The sequence below is a fragment of the Rissa tridactyla genome, chromosome 5, assembly GCF_028500815.1.
Source record: "Rissa tridactyla isolate bRisTri1 chromosome 5, bRisTri1.patW.cur.20221130, whole genome shotgun sequence".
Classification (NCBI taxonomy): Eukaryota; Metazoa; Chordata; class Aves; order Charadriiformes; family Laridae; genus Rissa; species Rissa tridactyla.
In genome coordinates, this window is record NC_071470.1 from 15,108,635 (window position 1) to 15,130,259 (window position 21,625).

Consider the following 21,625-nt stretch of genomic DNA (forward strand, 5'->3'; position numbering starts at 1 on the left):
TATTGAGGTAACCTAGGCTTTCATAAAATGCAAGGAAGCAGTTAAATGCCTGTGAACTTAATTCACAAAGTGAAAATGAGCAACCATTCGAAGCTAGCCACAAGAACATGTAATAAGGTGCAGTCTTGCGTTTCATCTCTTTCCGGCCTCGAATGCCTTACTATGGTTCGACATAAGTGCTAATCTGATGATTCACAAGCCTGAACTACCTCTCACAGTTAGACCCTTATCACCTGTGTTTTTTTAAAATACCCATTTATCCAACAGTTAAATACTAGAACAACGTTCTGGGTTCACCCAGAATGAATGTTACGCAAAAGGCAGATTTAAGTTTCTCTGTGCTTTGAAACTTTCAGGGTAATTCTTTCCGTGGAAAAGGTGATTGAACAGAGACTGTGTCTTCTGCTCGTATTCCCATGGAATAATTGAACGCTTACTGGATTAGAAGAGACAATGTGCTGGTTTTTTTGTATTTTTTTATTTTTATTTTTAGGAAAAGGCAAGATGTGTGTTCTGGTGGATACTTAGAATATTAAAATAATCGAAACAAGGGACTGAACTAAGGACAGATCTGTAGGAGGGAGACCGAGGTCTCAGTTAATTCTCTGTATTGCTCTGTCTGGCTTCATTAGCGTTCATATACTCTGTGTCACCATAGAGGTGGTTCCTGAAGCTTTAGCATTTATAGTACATGTCTGCATTTGTGAGGTTTTTTTATACGTATTTTTATTATTGATAATATTTTTTATTTGCCCTTATATAATTAAGACCAGAATCTTAATTGTGCCTCTGTGGGATACATTCCACCTGCAGTGAGGAAATCAGTGATCTTGCAATGGACATCAGTCCATCAGTCTATAGTATCCTTAGCTGAAGAAAATGAGAGGAGCTAGGGAAAAGGGAAGATATGTTAGTCTATCCTTACTCATTTTTCTCGTCTCGTAGGAGATTTGTTCAAGTAAGAACTTCTAGATTCTGCCTGCAGATATCCACAGTTATCTGCCTCCTGACTGCCTGGTACTCCCTCTGTTTCAGTGCCTTATACTGTGTGTTGTGTACCAGTAAGGCTTTGTTTTCTTTTAAAGGTATTTGCAGAAAATGGAGAGACTCCCTGCTTGATATACCTAATAAGCAGAGTTCCTACGTAGTTCTTTAATTAATAGGACCTATGAGATGTTTTTTGAACTCTAAAAAGCAAAGAAAGACTGGAGGCATTACAAGAACCCACTTGTTGGAACTTCATTGCACTGGGAATTAAATGCAAATCTGTTTTAATATTACAACAGTGAGTATTTTGGCGTGCATGAAGGAAAACATGCAGATACCTAAAACCAATGAAGTTGTCTCTGTAGGTTGTTGAGAGGAGAAACTGTAGCTGGTTTGATGGTGTTGAGGAGGTATTATTTTAATAGTTCTGTAGTTTATAAGGAGGGGCCACATACATAGACGACACCTGAAATAGATAAACTGAAAATGGTTTTCATAAGCTTTTCTGCAGCAAGCATTTTCCTGCTCTTTTCATCTTTCTCTCTTTACTTACAGAAGGCTTTTTAAAACCTGAGTTAGCTGTTTCGGTAGAATATTTCATAGTGAAGAAAAAGGGAATATTTTCTGTTCATGTTGGCATGTTATTTCCTAACAGTACATCTTCATCAGTGCATTAAAAATGTTTTGCAGCCAGGATTTCTAATCTGCCACTAAGCCGTGAAAGGGAGTAATTCTCAGCATTTTCTTTCTTTTTTCAAAAATAAGAACTTTTATAAAAATCTGTACAATGCACTTAATAAGCAATGTTAATTCACTTTAGAAAGTCCTAATATTGAGCATGAGCTCCTCAGATGACAAATCATTTATCCTCCCTGCAGGATTTGTAAATCCTACAATAAACTAGGCTTCCCAGCTCTCATTTTGGATTACTTCTGAATTCCCCTGGGAGCCACTTTTGTGGCAGATTCCATTTGGTTTCACAAGGCCTAAAGGGGGAAAACTTGGCATAGACCACAAATCTCTCACATTAGGAACAATTTGTAAACCACGAACAGAGGCAGCCAGAGTCCGTCCCCAGAACAGGCTGCTCCTGTTAGTGCCATTGTCTGAAAAGGATTGGTTTGCCATTTCCCAGATGACCTGCCTATGTGTAGAGAGATGTGAAAAGTTAGAGACAAAAATGTTTTCTACAGAGTGAGGGGGGAGCTTTCTTGTACAGAAAGGAAGGAAATACCTCTGTGGGATTTTATTTTTTCCCCTCTTCGTCCAAAAAATACAAAGAGGCCCTCTGTCTTTAATGCGAATGTCGGCTTTAAATCTTTTAGGTTTGGATTAACTCTGTAAAAGAAAAAAAATCTGACAGGCTTTCAAATATGACGCAGAAAAACTTTTTTTTTTTCCCTCAATTCATGTTGTTCATTTGTAAAGCCAAAGGCTGGATGGACTGAATAGTAGGCGCCAGTTGTTCCTTCATTCATAGTTAGCATTACAATGGTCAGAATTAACATCCTAAGACCTACATTATCACTTTTGCTGTTTCACCAGCAAACATTTAATACAGGGTGGCTAATGCAAGCACAGCTCTTTGCTATGTCCTTATATATTGAAAAATGTTGTTGCTAATAGGAAATAAGAGTCGTAGTTACTTCAAGTTGTATGTTTTATGTTTTTTCTTGGGTTTTAGGAAACTTCGTCTCTCTAATTGCTACTTAGTTATACCAAGTCTTGCAAAATGTAGTTGTGATGGACATTTCCTATTAGCTGCTGTTTTAGGAAATGGGTATTTCATCAAGTATGTCAAAAGTCATGCTTTGCTTATAAAGTGACCGTGCTAATACATCTTCTCCACTTCCTGAAACAAAATCGTCTTTTTTTTCCTCCATCAAAAATGGAAATTGTTTTATTTTGAACCTATTCCTGCTCAGTGTTTACACCTTTGCTGACAGCTGTTGGCAGAAATAAATGGCGGAATCTCAGGGCAATATCTGTGTCCTTTTAACGTAGCTGTGGAAAGTTTACCAGTTCTTCAGTTCAAATGCATTCTAATACTTTCCAAAGAATCAGTGTCACTAGGAACTGGGATACGAAAAGAAGGTAAATATAACTTTTTACCTATATGAGAATGAGAATTTTTTTCTGAAAACAATTCATTTTTGTTTTTATACATGAACGCATCAAGTATAATTCCAAAATGTTCACATACATGCATTCAGAAATTAGACTTTAGTTACTGCAGCTACTTGCATTTGTCTGCTAATTAATATTAGTGAGATCTCAGCTTGTTTATTTTAGTTATGTACTGAGGTTTAACCTTTAAAAGGAATTAGTCTCCAAGTAATGAAGCAAAAGATTTGAAAGGGTATTGTTCTGTAGCAATGTTACTTTCAATCTCTCTGCAATCTAATTACATTACAAAGGTATTTTTAATACTGACTGCAAAACAATCTTTCAGTAAGATGCTTCATTAAGTATTTATCATACCCTTTGCATCCATAATATTATTGATGTCGATACTTGGGCATGAATTACAAGGGTAGATTAAAGTGGTTTTTTCGATTAATGTCTATACATTATGATGTTTGTTTTGGCTTTTTAGTGTGTTTTAGTTATGAGTGTGTTTACAGACCAAGTTCAAGTTACGAACAGAAGAAATTCCTGTGTATTAATATAAAGCAGTGTATAAAAAAGCAAACACGCAGCTGAAAGCAATGACCTGATTTGCAAATAATTCACCATGCGTTAATGTGTTAGATCATCATTTAACAATGTGTTGCATACTTCTGTAATTATGTAATTAGTAGTTTTCTAAGTTCTCATTTTTAAGCAGTTCTGTGGCAGTGTGGGAACTGTGGTACAGTGTATTATGTTAGAGAGAACTTTGATCCAAGTTATATTGCAAAATGATTGTAACAGTGTCCAATATCCATATCAAGGGTCAGGAACCATTATATCCTGTTCAGGTTGATTGCAAATAAGAAATTGTGCTCATAATGTATTGACAAAGATTGTGCAGATGGGAGGAATGGATTTTCGATAAATCTGATTTTAATGGAAATGTCTCCAGTCAGCATAGTGGTGTAGAGCAGGGCTGTGGAGGGGTAGATTCCCCCTCTCTCAAAGAGTTAAGCAGTGTGGTCTTTTCTACCAGCTTCTTAACATGAATTAGCGCTTACTATCTACTGGATTTCTATAGCGACTCAGGCGATTTTAGAAAGGAGTTGAAGTTGTATTTCACATCAGAGAGTCTAGAGTGGTTCATTTAAATTTGCTTTTGATACCCTCAACCAAGTAATTGATATTTCTAAGGTTTTTTTCCTAGTTCTTGTCATAACACCATCACATTTTGTGCTTTATTTCCCTCCAGGCAGCTATGCTGTTCAGCTCTGGAGTGTTTTGGATGGGACTTCTATGTATTCCTATGACAGCTTTACTTTTTGATGTAGTGTACAAAGTGTGAGTACAGAAGTGCTGACATTTATGGGAGAAAGTACTGACTTTTAAACGTGTGTTCTAATTACTAATATAAGAAAAGCAAATGAAGACCAGCTCTGGTGATTATATAAAATTATTTTTCACCTTGTTTGTTTTTGATGAACTTCATTACAAGAGTTATTAATATTTTAAATGTTTCAATAATTGCCATGTATTTTTTATAAATATTTGCTGTTTCTAATTTGCAAGAACAGCTGATAAAATACATTATTTAGACTTGCTTTATAATATTTCTTCTTGTAAAGCTTAATTTTAAGTCATCTGGGAAAATGGATTTGTAAATTGAATGCTTATGTAAGTGTTAAAAAAAATCTGTTCTTTTACTTTCAAGAAGAGTAAATCTGGCAGTATTTTGTATTATTTACAGAGTAAAGAGAGCTACTTTTAAGACACTGGTGGATGAAGTTCAGGAGTTGGAAGCAAAGTCTGAGGATCCAGGGGCAGTTGTGCATGGCAAGAGGTACTGTAAAAATCTGAAAAATCTGTAGATCATTGTCTTAAAAAAAAAAAGCTAAATATTTTCAGCCTTATACACGTATCAAAGGCAAAAGGTTATTTTTCAAAATGCATACAAGCAAAAGGCATCTGTAAAGAGGTTTCAAGTCTGCTGAGCCCGTATGTTTTTTCATACACTTCAATGTAAGTTTTACTGGGGGCTTTAACTGATGTGTTTCTTTGTAATTGACTGTTACGTTTCTAGTTATTACGTTGAGAACAAACCTGAGGTACACTTTTAATTCTGTCGCCTCTGACTGTGTTAACAGTTAACACAAAGTGAGTTTAAACGTGCATCCTTCACTAGCACAGTTATAAATTGGACCTAAGCACAATAAAAACATAAAAAAAATTTTTAAAACCTCTTGCTAGCGTAGGGGAAAACAGCAAAATCTGTCTGGGATTTGCTGAAATTCAGTAGAACAAGCTGGCTTTGTATCTCATGCAATCCAGAGCAAACAAATTTAATGAAATTATTTCTTACCTCATATAGGTTAAAGTTAAGACTCAACAAGAATTCCCTTGTTATATCCTCCTTCATGGGTCAGGCAGGTAATTTGAAAAGGGAGAAGGTAAAACTCAACAATTGGACAATTTATGTGTAAACTCAGCATAAAGGTGTGCACTCACTAAAATACTTGAGGCTTTTTAACTCTAGCTGAACTTGTAGCAAGTGCTTGCTGAACGGCCGTGTGAGATGACAAAGCCCCCTTCTTCCCCCCTCGCAATTCATTAGTGCCATTTGGCTGAGCTAGAGCTTTCTTTCCTTGTCTTCATTTTCACGAGTTTTGTGAAGTCTACAAAAAGCTGAAACTGTTGATACTTGATTTTCCTGTTCTTTCTTTCCTTTTGACTGCTGGTTTTTTAGTATCTTCATGGCAAAGGGCTTAGCCAAGAACGCGCTTTTCCTGCCGAGGTATGCATGGAAAGAGACCAGAAAAAAACACAAACAGCCACTTCTTTTACTGTAGGTTCAATTTTCAGGAAGCACCTTTTGTTCATAAAGATACTTAAGTTCCCTTTCTCCTTCAATCTTACTGTGTCCCTCCTCCAGTTCTGTGGGAATCCGCTTACTAGGATTTACCAGGTTGAGACCAAATTACATTGGGTACCAGGGTGATGACCACCGTTTCTAATGGGTGGAATATTCAGCTCATGTATTTGCTCCTACTTTTCCTTTCTTTTCCTAGAAATTATTTTCACAAGAATGTTTTGTCTCTAGTGGAGTTCATCTTCCCTGGTACCATAGACAAATACCAGGGGAGGTACTGTGAGGCCTGGAAGCTCATCCCACCACCTGTGGAGCACCTAGTCTAGTGTGGTGGGCTACATAGGAGCACATACCTGTATAGAGTCTCCTGTCAGGCTCTATATGCTGTATTTGTGGCAGCAGCTTCATACTGTGGAAGTACTGCAAAATCCCCTAGTTGATGACGATGCCTTCATTGAGCATGCTTTTCCTCATCACTGCAAGACCCAACAGTGCTTTAAATGTGATCTAAATTGATTGTTAGGAATGCCTCTCCAGTGGCAGTGCTCATTCAGGCAGCTTCAGGGCAAGATCTTCCTCCACATTAACCAACTCATATATCCATGTGCGGAGCTTTTAGCTAGAAGCAATCTATGCTGTGTGCTCTTTCGCAAAGACCAAAAGTTGTAAAAGAATGAATTACAGAAAAGAAAGTAGACATTAGTACTAGACAGTGCTAAAAGGGGAACATCTTGTGGGTGTAGAAGAAAGAAAGGTAATGTGCCTTTTTAGTGTTCCGTACTTGCATTCCCAAGGCTTCTCTTGTATTCCCAAATTCAGCTACATTTACTTCGGTTGTCTAGGCAGTACGCTCTTCCTTTAGAATGTCTTCCTACAGAATGTCTTCCAAATCCTTTCTTATTTATGTAAGAGGAACTTGGTGTTTTCACCACTAGTTTCACAAATATCTTTTTATCCCACAGTTAAGTTGTTAGGAGGGCTTCGTGACGGTGGGTTAGTTATCTGCCAGAGTGTCTTAGATCCGTTCCTTCTCCACAAAGTTATTTTTAGATCTGTATTCTTTGAAGTATACAAGCATCCACTGAACATACAAATCAATGGATGTTAGACATCTTAGTAGGATTTATCTCTTATTTTAAAATCTCTTAAGGATTTATTCTCTCCATGATTTTTTTTTTTCATTACATCTTAATTCAGGTAGAAGGGCCAAAACTTCACCCTTCATGGAGAAAGTATTCTTTGCTAAAGAAACAGTCTGATGAACTGACTTAGTTGCATCTTCAGAAATTTGATTGAACTATTGCAAACATTTTTGGGTCTCCTAAATTGCATAAGACCAGATTAACTACTTACCAGCGCAGAGTCAGTAGTTAAATTGGTAAGGCATGTCCTCTACATCTGTTTTAAATACACGCATGAGACTTATTCTTGAGTTGTAGTGCTTTTCATGCAAGATCAAATAGTTACTTTTGACAAACTTACTGTGTATTCTTCAGCACCAAATAATATTTATCTAATGTGCATACCTCTGGAAGTACCTTTTTATGTTGTAGCAGAAAACGGGATTTGTTTTCATGAAATGCCAAAATAACCTAAGAAAATATAAATCACTTTTGATTAAGAGTTAACTGGGAAATAGCGAGAACGATAATTCAGGAGTTTTTCCACTCTGTCCATTCCCATCTTAAAAATACTACAACACAAAATAAGAGGCTCAACTTCCACAGATAACAGGTCAGGTTTTCTACCATTGGCTAGATGCTGCAATCAGGCAGTATCTGAATGTTTACTTAGAAGACCTACGGTCCCCCACAATATCCTTCTCTCTAAATTGGAGAGGTACTGACTTGATGGGTGGGTTGTTTGGTGGATGAGGAATTGGTTGAATGGTCGCATCCAGAGGGTAGTGGTCAACAGCTCAATGTCCAGATGGAGATCAGTGACAAGTAGTGTCCCTCAGGGTTCCATACTGGGACCAGTATTGTTTAACGTCTTCATCAATGACACAGACAGTGGGATTGAACGCACCCTCAGCAAGCTTACTGATGACATCAAGCTGAGTGGTGTGGTTGACACACCTGAGGGATGGGAGGCCAGCCAGAGGGACCTGGACAATCTCAAGAAGTGGGCCCATGTGAACCTCATGAGGTTCAAGAAGGCCAAGTGCAGGGTCCTGCACCTGGGTTAGGACAACCCCTCCTATCAATACAGGCTGGGGGATAAAAGGATTGAAAGCAGCGCTGCTGAGAAGGACTTGGGGGTAGTGGTGGATGAAAAGCTGGAGAATAGCCAACAATGTGCACTCACAGCCCAGAAGGCCAACCGTATCCTGGGCTGGATCAAAAGAAGCATGGCCAGCAGGTTGAGGGAGGGGATTCTGCCCCTCTACTCCACTCTGCTGAGACCCCACCTGGAGTATTGTGCCCAGCTCTAGGGGCCCCCAAAATAAGGACGTGGACCTGTTGGAGCAGGTCCAGGGGAGGGCCACAAAAATGATCAGAGAGCTGGAGCATCTATGCTACGAGGACAGGCTGAGAGAGCTGGGGTTGTTCGGCTTGGAGAAGAGAAGGTTCTGGGGAGACCTTGTCGAAGCCTTTCAGTATTTAGAGGGGACCCACAGGAAAGATGGGGAAAGACTTTTTAGCAGGGCCTGTTGCAATAGGACAAGGGGTAATGGCTTTAAACTGAAAGAGGGTAAATTTAGACTAGGTGTAAGGAAGAAATATTTTACAATGCGGGTGGTGAAACACTGACCCAGGTTGCCCAGAGAGGTGGTAGATGCTGCATCTCTGGAAACATTCAAGGCCAGGCTGGACGGGGCTCTGAGCAACCCGATCGAGTTGAAGATGTCCCTGCTCATGGCAGGGGAGGTTGGACTAGATGACCTTTAAAGGTCCCTTCCAACCCAAACTATTCTGTGATTCTAAGTATATTAGTGTTAATTTTATGGCTGTTTTTTCAGCTAGAATATATTTGTGGCAGATTTCTGCAACTGTGTTGATGTGATATTGCATGTATTTAAATACAGCTAAGATTGTAGGCTTTGGCTTTTGATATTTTCCTACCAAACAATCTTAGGATGGGAATTTTCTATTTAAATTCTGAACTTGCACTTTCATCTGTTTTCTTAAAATTAGCATAAAATTTGACATTTACATTACATTGAAATTATTTAAAATACTGCTCTTCAAAGATCTTTATTGTATTTTAGCATATGCTTTAAAAGTAGGACATGGTAATATAGTCTTAAATTCTGTCATCCCTTCTATTTTTCCAGTGCTGATTCGAAACTGTTTTTAAACTGTTACTATTGAAGGCTCAGGAAGAGCATTCCTATTGTATCTCGCTGTTTCGGTGTGTGTAAGGATGTGTAGTCAGACATTTTTTTTCCCCCAAAACTGTCCAAAAAGACTTTATTCTGTTATTCTGTAGGCAGCACGTTGAAATTAGTCACATATATTTGTCAGTTAAGTAAGAATATATCTTGAGCAAGAAGGTGCAAATTTTGCCTGGTCACTTTTCTAACAGAACGTAAACTTTCATGTTGGAATACTGTTGACTCGAGGGTGCCTTGATAGCATCAATAATAGAGCGGCTTCTGTGGATTAACAAATTTATGCCACAAAAAGTATGATTTCTATCATTAGAGCCATTGTAATTGAGATGCCACAAAACCATTTGTACTTAAAATTGAAATGACTACGGTAAAAGGATACTTTTTGTATATAAACCATTGTTGAAAAACAGTTTTTCTGATACCTTGTATGTAATGCTTAAGCAGACACAACGGTATTAATACTTAGCACAAAAATATTTTTACTGGGTTGAATACTATATAGACTAACAATAACATGAATAAAAGCCCAAACTTGTGGAAATGTCTTTAGAGATACATACTGCAAATGCTGTTTCATATAATCGGTGTTTTTCATTCAGTCCACTTGGAAATTATTTTTAGACCAGATAAGTGGTTGGTGAGAAATATATAAAGTAGTAAAGTTGGTTTTTTTCTGTAAGTGAGATTAATTGCCTGTCAATATATACATTTCATATTCAAAAATAGTTAATATTCTGCTTGTCCATATTGGTACACATAATGAGCATAGGCGTTTAGTTACTATGATTTACCACTGGATAATTACGAAACCACGTTTTCTTGAGTTCTCATGTATATTTTTAAATATGCTTTTGAATGGCAACAGAGTGATTCATAATAAAATGCCTGCAGTATTTCTTCAAGTGTAGAAATAGAGCAGAATTTAATACCTGAATAGCTGGAAGCACTTTTCTTTTCCCAAACATATTTCCTACTTTATTTGTATTTTCTGTACCAGCAATCATATCTGTGCAGTGGAAACTTCATTATACATAAACTAAGAAATGTGCTTACTTCATGTTCTTGTAAAACTTAAGGCAGTATTTTCAGTGCTTAGCATTTAAGCAATCTGAACATTTCATTCTGGAACACAAGCAAAGAACAGGGATGGTAGAAAAATGCCAGAATAGGCCTGCTATGTTTTTAATAAAATAGTTTTTTATTAGACAATAACATAGAAATTTGCTGATTTCAACTCACAGTAAGAAGGGTTTCTCAGATGTATTGCAAAGGAGATAGAGCTGATAACTGTATCTAAGTATTCGCATGGCCTTCCACCTCTTTGACCTTCCATCTTACATGAAGATATTTATTCACATCCTTGTGGTTTAAGCCTCGGTCCCTAATTTTTTATTGACCTTGTCACTTAAACAGTGTGTAGCTCTGAACTAAAAAATAAGGCTCCTACACAGCCTAGGGGAGCAATCAGGATGAAAAAAATTATGAAAACAAACAAATAAATCTCCAAAGAGCTAGCATGTGAAAAGAGTGAGAGTAAGGTGTGTCTCAGTATTCCAGCCTCTCCATTCTTGGTCCCGTCAGCAGATGCCAGCTGCTCTCCTGGAACTGGTACCTAATTCCTTTTTTACAAGGAAGTCTCATTCCATCTTTTGATTCAAAACATTGCCACAGAAGCAGTTTTCCCTGCCTATTCCCTTACCCTGTAGATTTTGCAATTAGAACTCCTCTGTGAGAATGGGAATAATCGGTTTATTTCCCCTCTTCCAACTTAGCCAAGCTCTCACTTCCTGGTACATGCTTCAACCACCAGACTGGAGGGGAACAGAAAGGAGAGAGAGACTGTTAGTCTCTGCAGTTTAAGACAGTGGTTCAGCTTCATATATAAGAAGTATATACTCACTGAAGAAAGAATGAGCATTTCTAATGTAACGGTTTGAATGCTAATCTAGTAAGGGAAGCAATCTAGTTCCATTCCTTTCACCACTTAGTCTGGTCAGTAGCCTGGAAAGGTAAGTCTGTTGAGCTAATTGACAATAATATTAAAAAGTAATTTGACTGATCAAAATTCAGTAACATAGGTATGTGAATCTGTTATGCTTCCTACATCCCTACACAAGAAACAACTTTGATAATCTGGCAAAACTACAACAAAATTAAATCACTATATACTCAGAGTAAACATAAGATACTTTTTAAGTGAACTGATTTTTAGACCAGTTCACATGGGGAGGGGCTGGATTTTTCAGCATTGGAAAAGTTTAAACAATAGGTGGGTATTTCTCTCAAACACAAGCTCTAATTCACAGTGAATATCAAACTTAGAGGAAGAAATCTTTTTTGGTGAGTTTTGTGTGAGTTTTTTTAATATAGTCCCTTGCACATCTTGAATATGTTATCAAAATTGTCAGATTTCGAAAGCTTTCTGAGCTAAGAGCACTGTCTTATGTAAAAAAAAAAAAAAAAAAAAAGAAAAAGACTAATTCGACCTGGCAGTAATCAGGCCACGCTATGTCAAGGAAGCCAGTGCCTTCCCTTTACACCGCATGTTTCTAAAGGGGTCATGCTCAAATGTTCACATTATTCATTTATTTGTACTGTCAGCGCAGAACAGTGCTTCAAACAGATGCTTTGCCTGTGCTGTGATGAGTACAAACATTACCAGGGATCTGGACTTCATAATCTGCCCTCGCACATGCTTGTAATCATCTTAATAATTAGTTCAGGCACAATTTAAAAAGAAAAAGGAGAATGGACACTTTTCCTTTAATTCATTCTGAGCACAAGAAGGACATGGACCTGTTGGAGCAGGTCCAGAGGAGAGAAATGAAGATGATTAGAGGGGCTGGAGCACCTCTCCTGTGAGGACAGGCTGAGAGAGTTGGGGTTGTTCAGCCTGGAGGAGAGAAGGCTCAGGGGAGACCTTATAGCAGCCTTCCTGTGCTTAAAGGGGCTACAGGAGAGATGGGGAAGGACTCTTTATCAGGGAGTGGAGCAATAGGATGAGGGGTGACAGTTTTAAACTGAAAGAGGGGAGATGTAGATCAGATATTAGGAAGAAATTTTTCACTCTGAGGGTGATGAGACACTGGCACAGTTGTCCAGAGAAGCTGTGGATGCCCCATCCCTGGAGGTGTTCAAGACCAGGCTGGATGGGGCTTTGAGCAACCTGGTCTAGTGGGAGGTGTCCCTGCCCAGGGCAAGGGGTTTGGAACTAGGTGATCTTTAATGTCCCTTCCAACCCAAACCATTCTATGATTCTATGAATGATTATTTCCCATTTAACAGACTCACAGATAAAGGGATACTGTAAAGAGTAAGTAAATATTTTTCACACATGTCCACTTTCTTTGTAGCTTAACTGAAAGAGCCCAACTATTGAAGAACGTTTTTAAGAAGAACCATGTGAACTTGTATCGCTCTGACTCTCTGCAGCAAAACTTGCTTCGTAAGTTTTCACTGACAAAGAGAAATTAATATCCATTAATAATATAGAAGTAAAATTCTACCTTTCGCTGCACTTGTTTATAGTAAAAATGTAATATTCTAAACCCAGTAGACCATGTTCTTTGCCTGTTGGTAGGTTTCTCTTCATTCCTAAGATAGTGCATAGAGTTCTTTCTGCTATTTTATAATTGCAAAATTAGGTAAGAAACGGCATGGATTTCCTACCTACTGATTGCTGAAAAGACGTTTATTCCACCCTGTTGACCTTCGTTAAATTGTTTTTATTAAAGCTTTTAACAAAAGACATCTGATCAAAACTTAATGACCTTCTATTTTATTTTATATCTGCAGATGGCTACGCCTTCTCTCAAGACGAAAATGGAATAGTTTCCCAGTCTGAAGTAATAAGAGCTTACGATACCACAAAACAACGGCCGGAGGAATGGTGAAGGAACACGGCTCGAGATTTAGGCCTTATTAGTTACTTTTGTGAGACAGACTGCTAGATCTTTGCTGGGACCTGCGACCATGGCCCAGTTACCAGAGATTTAAAGATCTGTGATGGTCTTGTTCCATAAAGTTTGGATTTGTGTATTCAGTAGACATAAGCACTGTGCAATTATACTGTAACACACCATCTCTAAATTTTTTAACGAGTATTTGCTTAGCCTTTGTAAACAGATTGGAATTTACCTTGTATCTTGCCAGCTTGCTTATTTTACAATGAAGTTGAATCAATAGTGGTCATATACTCAGAAGGCAATGGTCAGATCGCTAAACATACTTTACATTGGCAGGCCATTAGCATCTGTGAAGGTTTTCAAGTGTTAATATATTTAAATACAGTTGATAACAAGCCTTTGATTTCAACAAGTGCTGAAAAAATAGTATCTTACTGGTGTTAATTCACCTTCTTTGAGAAAGATTTTGAGTCAAGACGTTTATAGATGTTTGTGTCAAACTAACCTAAAAACGTTTGCCAAAGAAGTTCCATAAATGTTTTCTGTTGTTAGAAATAATTTGAAAGGAAATTAACTCCAGTCCTGATCTCAGAACTGCATGCTTGAGTCTCCGCACTTGAGGAGAAACATTTACAGTACAGTGAGTCTAATTTGAGTGGCCTTTACGGCATTTGCTTTCAAAACTGCAAGTCTTTGCACCTTTGGCCTTATACAAGCTTTTCCCTTATTTTCATTTCGTATTGCATATGCTGAAAATGGCTGCCACCTTGTAAAATTGAGTACACATACTATTTCGTTCAATTTTTAAGAATTGCTCTGCCTTACTTCCCTTTTGCAAACTCCAGTTATTTTTGCGATGCGTAGTTGTATCTGCTTGTACTGTAGGTTCAAAAAGAAAGTTTGTTTTAACTTATTTTAAAATAATTAATTAAATTTTCGACATTTTTACACTAAAATTATTTGAAATGCGTACGTTGAAATAGAGAGCAAAGCATGCCCTTCGCTAGTCTGTGGTATGTACTGTTTTATTTGCACTAAAGCCACTTCCTATAAAGGTGTGAAATACATTGCAGCAGCCTCTTTACAACTTACTGGTCGTGCAGAATACCAATATACCCTCTCCTCTAATGAAAAATGGAGAGGAAGTGACTGCAGAAAAAGAGACACACCTAGTTTAAGAAAAAAAAAAAAAAGGAGGGAGGTGTTAAATGAGAGCATTGTGGTAACTTTTTTAAGTAGTTATACTTGGTATTTCTCAACTTACTACTCAACAACCATCAGGTTTGAAAATAAGAAAAGCTACTTTAACTTCAGAATTTAGTTAAATCTTGTAGCTTTTTGGTCCATGTTTCATTCTGAGTTTAAAACCCAACATAATTACTATAGAAAATACATTTTTCTATAGTAGCAGTTTTTAATTAAATTTCTGTGCATTGCACAGATATGGTCTTTATTTTCCTTGAATGGAGATCAACTAGATGGAAAAACAGAACAATGACGTCCCCAATGATCTGTCAAATTGAGAATTTCCTCTTTACTCTCCAGATCATCCACTTTCAACTTAACAAGTCATCCAGTCCCATCTTTTCTCTGCCCTCCTTCAGTAGTCATATACTTACTAAAGGTTGACTTTTCCTCCTTGCCGTTCATAGAGCTAAACACTTAACATGGAACGTTATTGCACTGTCCAAGTTTCTGATGCTCCATTCCAAGAGCAACTTATAAATACACACGGGAAACCCAACAAAAGGCACTATATGAAAGTACATATTTAGGAAGGCGGATCAATGGGAAGGCAGTCTGCATTTCACATGCATGTAATGCAGTGTCTTCCTCTCGCCTTCCCGGAGTGATCTTTAAACAGAAAACAGAAGAGCCAGGGACAAAGGGAACGTATCCCACTAGAAACAGTACTGCCAGTCAGTCATGCAGACAAGAACTGCCTTCAGAAAAGCCATTGCAGGCATAGATAAATAGATGGATCAATATGGGAGGGCCAAATCACTTGACCTAAGGCAAGAAAAAATTTGGGGGCATGCCCCTTTCCTAAAATGGGGATCCCTATTTTCTGTCACCCGAGGGACAATGACCAACTTCAAAACATTTCTGAAATTAACCATGACACTGTTGCTCCTTTAGAATCTTTCGGTGTACTCAACTCGTATAAAACAACTCAATCTATACATACTCTCTTTATGGGTAAATTTTTTATTATTATTGGGTTTTTTTCTGTTCTAAATGGTTTAATTGCTGATTTTGCAGAAAAGGATGTGAGGACGTTGTAAAATATTTACAATGAGAGATTTATATGATCTCTGATTCTTCCTATGATATAAAATTAAAATTCTGTCTCACAGTTGTAATACAGTTTGTGGAAAATAACGCACTGTGTATCCCCAGTTTAACTATCTTAAAAAGGAAGAAAGCAACTGAAACAGTTCTAAGATCCTAAATTTAGACTGTAATTTAGGTTTTTAAGGTAGTCTTATCACAGCGTTTCATCCTTGCATCTTTAGAGAATTTGAAGTAGTATTTCACAAAGTGCATTTTTCGGTTTTATTACTTCTGATGGGGTTTTCTCCTGTATCTATACTTCTGGTAATTAGTGGTTGGATGATACCAATTCTTGGAAACAGTAAAAAAAGACAATGTGGCAATTCTAACTATGGGTTTTGATTGCTCGTACGATTCCATTTGGAAATGTAAGATCATCTTAGCTATGTGTGCCCATTTTTAAATCAGGTCAAGTATACAGTGAGCACTTTATTTTCGTGTTGAGTACACAGGACTATAATCTGTTACCATCCTGTTAGTACATCATATCTTTGTTAAAATAAGGGGATCGCGCAGTCATTTGTTTAAAGAAAAAATAGTTAAGGCAAAAATTCTCGTAACAATGCCTCTGTTCTTATTGTTTGAAAATGCAAGTTTGTATCAAATACAGAATTCACCCGGACTTTTCCATCTGTTTCACATGCACTGCATAGCAATTACAAGTTAGTATTAAAAATTTCCGTCAAAAAGTTGCACCAGTGCCACTTAGAAATCGGGTGTCTTATATACTGTTGCTTGGTTATTTTTAAATATATACATAGATATATATAAATGATTCAAAAGAGTAAGTAACAGGAAACAAATTTTAACAAACCTATTGGTAATTTGTATTTAGAATTTTTTCTTGCCATTTCCTAATTTTACACTTATTTTTGCAAAGCAGTTTCAACAGATTTATACTTAGTCGTCATCCTATTTGTATAAAATGATAAATAAAATATTTTGAAACAGTGAAAGATAGCTGAAGATTCCTATTATGTCCACATGCATTCATAGAATTCACCGTGTTACGAAGATGCGCGTGAAGTGTCTTAAGACTTCTTTCGTTACACTTAAACCCGTCTTGAATGATGAGTAATTTGGAATACGTGTTAAATTTAAAGAGAAGTTTTTTCCCTTTTTTTTTTTCCTTGTGTATTGCGTAAAAGCGCTTGTAGTTCTGATGGATTTATCATTCCGTCTGCATGAGGCAATATTGCTAAGTGTTCTGAGGCAATGCATGGTGGTTGCTGTTCCCTGTTTTTTTAATGCCTTCGTTAAAAGTCTGCTCGTAATATATCGAGAAGCTAGCGCTATGTAAGCAAACGAGTTTGTCGGTTCAGCTTTCTTGGTACTGGATGTTTTCACTGGTAACAAAACTCAACAAATGAGTTTCTCCTCCCCCCCCTCTCCCCCCCCCACCTCTTCTGCCCTCGCTCCCCCAGTTTCCTCGCTGTTAACCAATAGATCTTTATTAAACAAAGGAATATTTTAGCATTCCAAACCTGGTCCCTGCTTATGCAAACCGTTCCTTGCGTAGGCTTCAGCTGGGCTGTTTGTGAGCGTAAGAGACTGCTCATCCCAGCGGTGATGTGCGAAGTTGGGCGCTTCGGAGAGGTGATGATACTTTTAACTTCAACGAAAGCATTTCCATGTAGAGAGTGATTTGTGATTGCAAAGCTGTGACCAGAACAAGTTGGGTTTTTTTAAAAATCATATTTTATGGTGTTTCTTTATTGTAGAACAGAAGCCATAAACGCATTAATATTGGTTTTCTACTTCGACTTAATTTTTCATTAAGACTTTCAGTGTTTGATATGTGCAAACCACTGCAGAAAGCGGTCGGTCTGTAACAGTAAAATTTGCATTCAAGGTCAAGTGAGGTTTTACAGCTCCACTAAGCCATTACTGCTGAAACTGTCGTGGAAATTATGAAGCTGCATGAATGAAGACTTTTTGACTCGGTGTTTATGGTAGTTTCTCAGGTTTAGTTTTAACTGGATGTTAAATGCACTGTGTTTTATAAATATTTCTTCTCTTCTAGTAACACATTCAGTTCTATGCAGTGTTACATGTCATTTGGCATTTGGTGAACGTGCATGTTTTGAACTGCAAATTTTAAATGTTTTGTCTTTTAATTGTTAAAAAAATGAATAAACTTTGCCATTAAATGAAGAAGCTTGGTTGAATTGATTGTTGCAAATGCTAGGGATCACTTTCAAAGGAAGACATATATCCCATCGCTCCTGGTTCTTTAAAATGGGACAGATCAGAAATAGCGTTTCACAAATTACTAAAGAATTCTTATGTTATTAAGGTAAACTGAAAAAGTAGGAAATGGTTTTGAGGGTTTGTTTTTTTTTTAAACACCTATTTTTGAGATGTCTTTTTCAGTTCTCACGTGAAGTCCAGAAAAAGTTATTAGAAAAAAAAAAAGGGGGGGAGGGGGGCGGAGCACATGAGTCTGCAATTTAGTGATTTGCAGCAGAGCCCAAACATACTCTGGGGCTGATGCCATATTTTGAAAGAAATATGCAGTACAAGAATCGTAGAGTGGAAATAAGGAAATGTCATCTCCTTTTTCAGGCAACAGTGATAAATACCGTATCCTTTGGCTATGATACGAGCGGGTATTTCTTTCCCCTAACAGCGCCCACCCACTGAACAAAAATCAGTGTATCCAACCCTAAACTGAGTTCTGTTCGTAGATAGGTGGCGAATTCTTTATATACGCTCCGTACAATGAATTTATTTTGTAGATATTGTATACCATCAAGGCAGGTTTGATAACAGATGCATCTTTGACGCTGTTAGTTTCATGATACCCAGCCTCTAACGGTAGAGCCGGTGTAAGAAGATTACACCACACGGCCTGTCGCCGCCTCTGTTACGCTGGCAGTCATGAGGCCATGGAAATTACTCGGGTTACAATCCAGTTTATAAGGATCCTGGCTCCCTTTCAAATCCTTTCCCTCCTTTCTTATGGCAAACGTCATTTTTAAGCTGAATCATTTCACTAACCTGATTCACACCACAGCCCCCCTGAATTTGCACAAGTTGTAGATGGGGAGAATAAAAACGACAAAAAGGGGTTTCTCCTGCCTTTGCTAACGAAGGTAGCGTGTCGTGGAGTTACGGCCTCGGGGTAATTGCGACTGGGGGACTGCTTACACGGGTGTTGTGGAGCAGCAGCCCCCGCAAAAGCAGAAGCTCTGTTCAGAGCAGCACGTCCACCGAGCACATCGCAAAACGCAGAAAAAGAAAAGTGCCAAAAATTTACTCCATCTCCATAATACTGCAACTGAACAAGCTGTCAACTTGCAGCTGAACAACTGTCAAGCTGCAACTGAACAGTAGGGACCAACTGATTTTGAAATTGTCACTTTTTTTTTTTTTTTTAATTCCAGTGGGATTAGTTTTACAAATAACCCATGAGTTTACGTAGCTACATATCATACCGCTTAACCTAGTTTCAAATAAAATCCTTCAGACGTTCCTGCAAGGACGTGTAATGTTTTTCTTTGCGCTGAAGAGTCTTTTTTGCACTTCGGAGATAGATGCTTAAGACACTCAAAATGTAGAAACACAAAACAAACGGCTGATCATGTCCCTGTTATTCTTTGCCCAGGGAAGGGCTGGGTTTCAGATGTGCCGTTACCCGTTAATGGCAATCGAAGCATTTTGTGCATGATGTGCGTGAATGACAATAATCAATTTACTGTGATTTTTTTGTTTCATTTTGATTTATTTCAGATTGGTGTCGCTCTAGTAAAATGAGCATGAACTAACTCCAGTATTACAAAAGAAATGGTTAAAAAATAGTGTTAAAGAAGCGGCATGGCAGTAAAGCAAGTACTGTGTAAAAGTTATTTCTGATAGCAGTTACTTCTTTTGGTTCAAGCGTACATCTAGCGCTTCAAACTTAAGTACTCAAAATCTAATTTTTAGATTTTTTTTATCAAACATTAAAGTTTATCTTTGATGGTATCTTTGACATTTATCAGTCATTAAAACAGCGTATCAGAATGCCATTCGTGTTCTGTCTGCAAGTTTTGGGAAAATGGCTATTTTCTGTAAATGGTAGAAGCATCTAGAGCCAATAGGTCCTTTTCTTTAGGCGGGAAATTCGGCGTTCCCACCTGCACCCTCAATCCAGCTGGAACTGGCTGGCGCAGGCAACGGGCATTTTGGTCCCTGGGCTTCTATTCTGGCCACCTTCACCTGGTCCCTATTTTCTATTCTGGTCCCTTCCCTTCAGCCATGTGGGTCACTGCCAGGGTGGCTGCATGAACAATCATGCATAGATTCATCTTAACTTATAGATTCCTGTCCATCTGTTTCCAGGTGGTGCATACCCCCCACCTCACCTGCTTCACAGGTCACCCCTCCTCTTCCCCAGCCTTAGACCCCCCCCCGCCCCGCAGGATTTGTTGCACTCTGTGGCCACCCATCTGTGAGGCGCTTCACACACTGTAAACTTGCTGATTTCTGCACATCCGATCCAACGAAATTATTCCCGTGCGTCCAGTTCTTCAAGCATTTTATGGGGTTCAAACCCATTTTGCAGCACCCGGGGAGGAGAGGCAGTAGCTCGGAGGGGTCTTTGCACTGAGTTTCACACTACGCGGCAAACTGCACAGCCTTTACTTAGGCTGAATAATCACTACAATCTGTAAGCCTGCACACAAGCGTCGCCAAAAATCCGTCCCTGCACTAAAACATTAATAAATCCGCCCGCTGAGACCATCATGGCTACATCCCCAAAGGGTCATGGGCAATCGCTGGGCCCAGCTCGCGGCCTCCCAGGTACAGCCCATCCTGGAGAAAAACACTGAATTTCAGCTGCCCACCACCCGTGTCGGCGGCTCCGATGGCTAACCACTCTTTACAGGAACATAAAATTGCACCTTCTTAACTAGACTCGATCAAGTTTCTGCTTCCAGCAGGATCTGTGTTGCCTTGGTTTACTAGATAAAAAAAAAAAAAAAAAAAAAAAAAAAAAAACTTTCCTACTAATTGAAGATTTCTATTTGTAAAAAATGCAGTTGAATCGTTTTACTGTCTGTTGCTGCTGTATACAGGAATGATCAGCAGATCTCGCAGGATGCTCCCAAACAGCCGAGCTGACAGCTGTTGCAATATTGAATGATTTTTCCAAATAGTTACTTCATGAACAGTCCTGTATTTCTTACCCATTCCAAATTTACAGTGAGATTTCTATGAAACCCCATCAAAGATGGGCAAAAATTTACCCGCCCCCTTCCCTGAAGACCGTTTCTTAAAAATTTGCAAGCCAAAACGCTTACCTCTCAAGCAATTCCCCAAGTACTCAGAATCTACTTTTTAGATTTTTACCAAACACACACTACTGTGCATCGTTACTTCAGCTTGTCATTAACAATTGCAACATTCAAGCTAAAACCTGTTACTTAAAACACAGAAGCATAGAAAGTGTTGGGTTGGAAGGGACCTTCAAAGGCCACCGAGTCCAACCCCCCTGCAGTAAGCGGGGACATCTTTAACTAGATCAGGTTGTACAAATCACTGTATACCACTTAAGTGGTCTTTCTGCTTAGAATCCTCATGTCCAGTAGTACAATCTATTGGATTGTAATATTAATTATGCAATAAAAATAAAAAAAACATATTAAAAGGGCTATTTCAAAATATTTTTTTTTTCATAAATGCTAAGACACTGATTTTTAGATATTTGCTAAGGAAAAATATGTATTCGACTCTTGAGGAAGAACCAATGAGGCTTTTCTAAAACCCAGAGAAGCACGCTGTAATTCAGAAGTGCTGTAATTTCGACATGCATCGATGTGCCGGTGCTTGTGAAATACAGCTCAGCTGCAACGTCCTTCAACAGATCCCATAGACGGGGAGTCTGGGGCTGATAAAATAGGACAGTTCAGCCCCTGACACTGTAGATTCTGACACACAGCACGACTTTGTTCACAAAAATAAGTATACATGTCTATATAAGTATAATATATAAGTATACATACACAAGTATATATGTGTATTTTCCATTTGTTAGCTGCACGTGTTTGGTTAAATGCCTTTTTTTTTTCTTCTTCTTCCATTTGGTTTGTTGGTTTACTT

General features: G+C 38.2%; 1 protein-coding gene across 6 annotated transcripts in view; it reads left to right on the forward strand.

Annotated features, from left to right (window-relative positions):
• ATP8A1 (ATPase phospholipid transporting 8A1) overlaps nucleotides 1-17,698 on the forward strand; it is a 127,505-nt gene extending 109,807 nt beyond the window's left edge. For all 6 annotated transcript variants that reach the window (XM_054202209.1, XM_054202211.1, XM_054202210.1 and 3 more), the window contains 4 exons: nucleotides 4,352-4,440; nucleotides 4,847-4,939; nucleotides 12,656-12,747; nucleotides 13,098-17,698. In XM_054202209.1, coding sequence (XP_054058184.1) covers nucleotides 4,352-4,440; nucleotides 4,847-4,939; nucleotides 12,656-12,747; nucleotides 13,098-13,195 — 372 coding nt within the window. In that variant the 3' untranslated portion in view covers nucleotides 13,196-17,698. The remainder of the gene's footprint in view (nucleotides 1-4,351; nucleotides 4,441-4,846; nucleotides 4,940-12,655; nucleotides 12,748-13,097) is intronic.
• The last annotated feature ends 3,927 nt before the right edge of the window (nucleotides 17,699-21,625 follow it).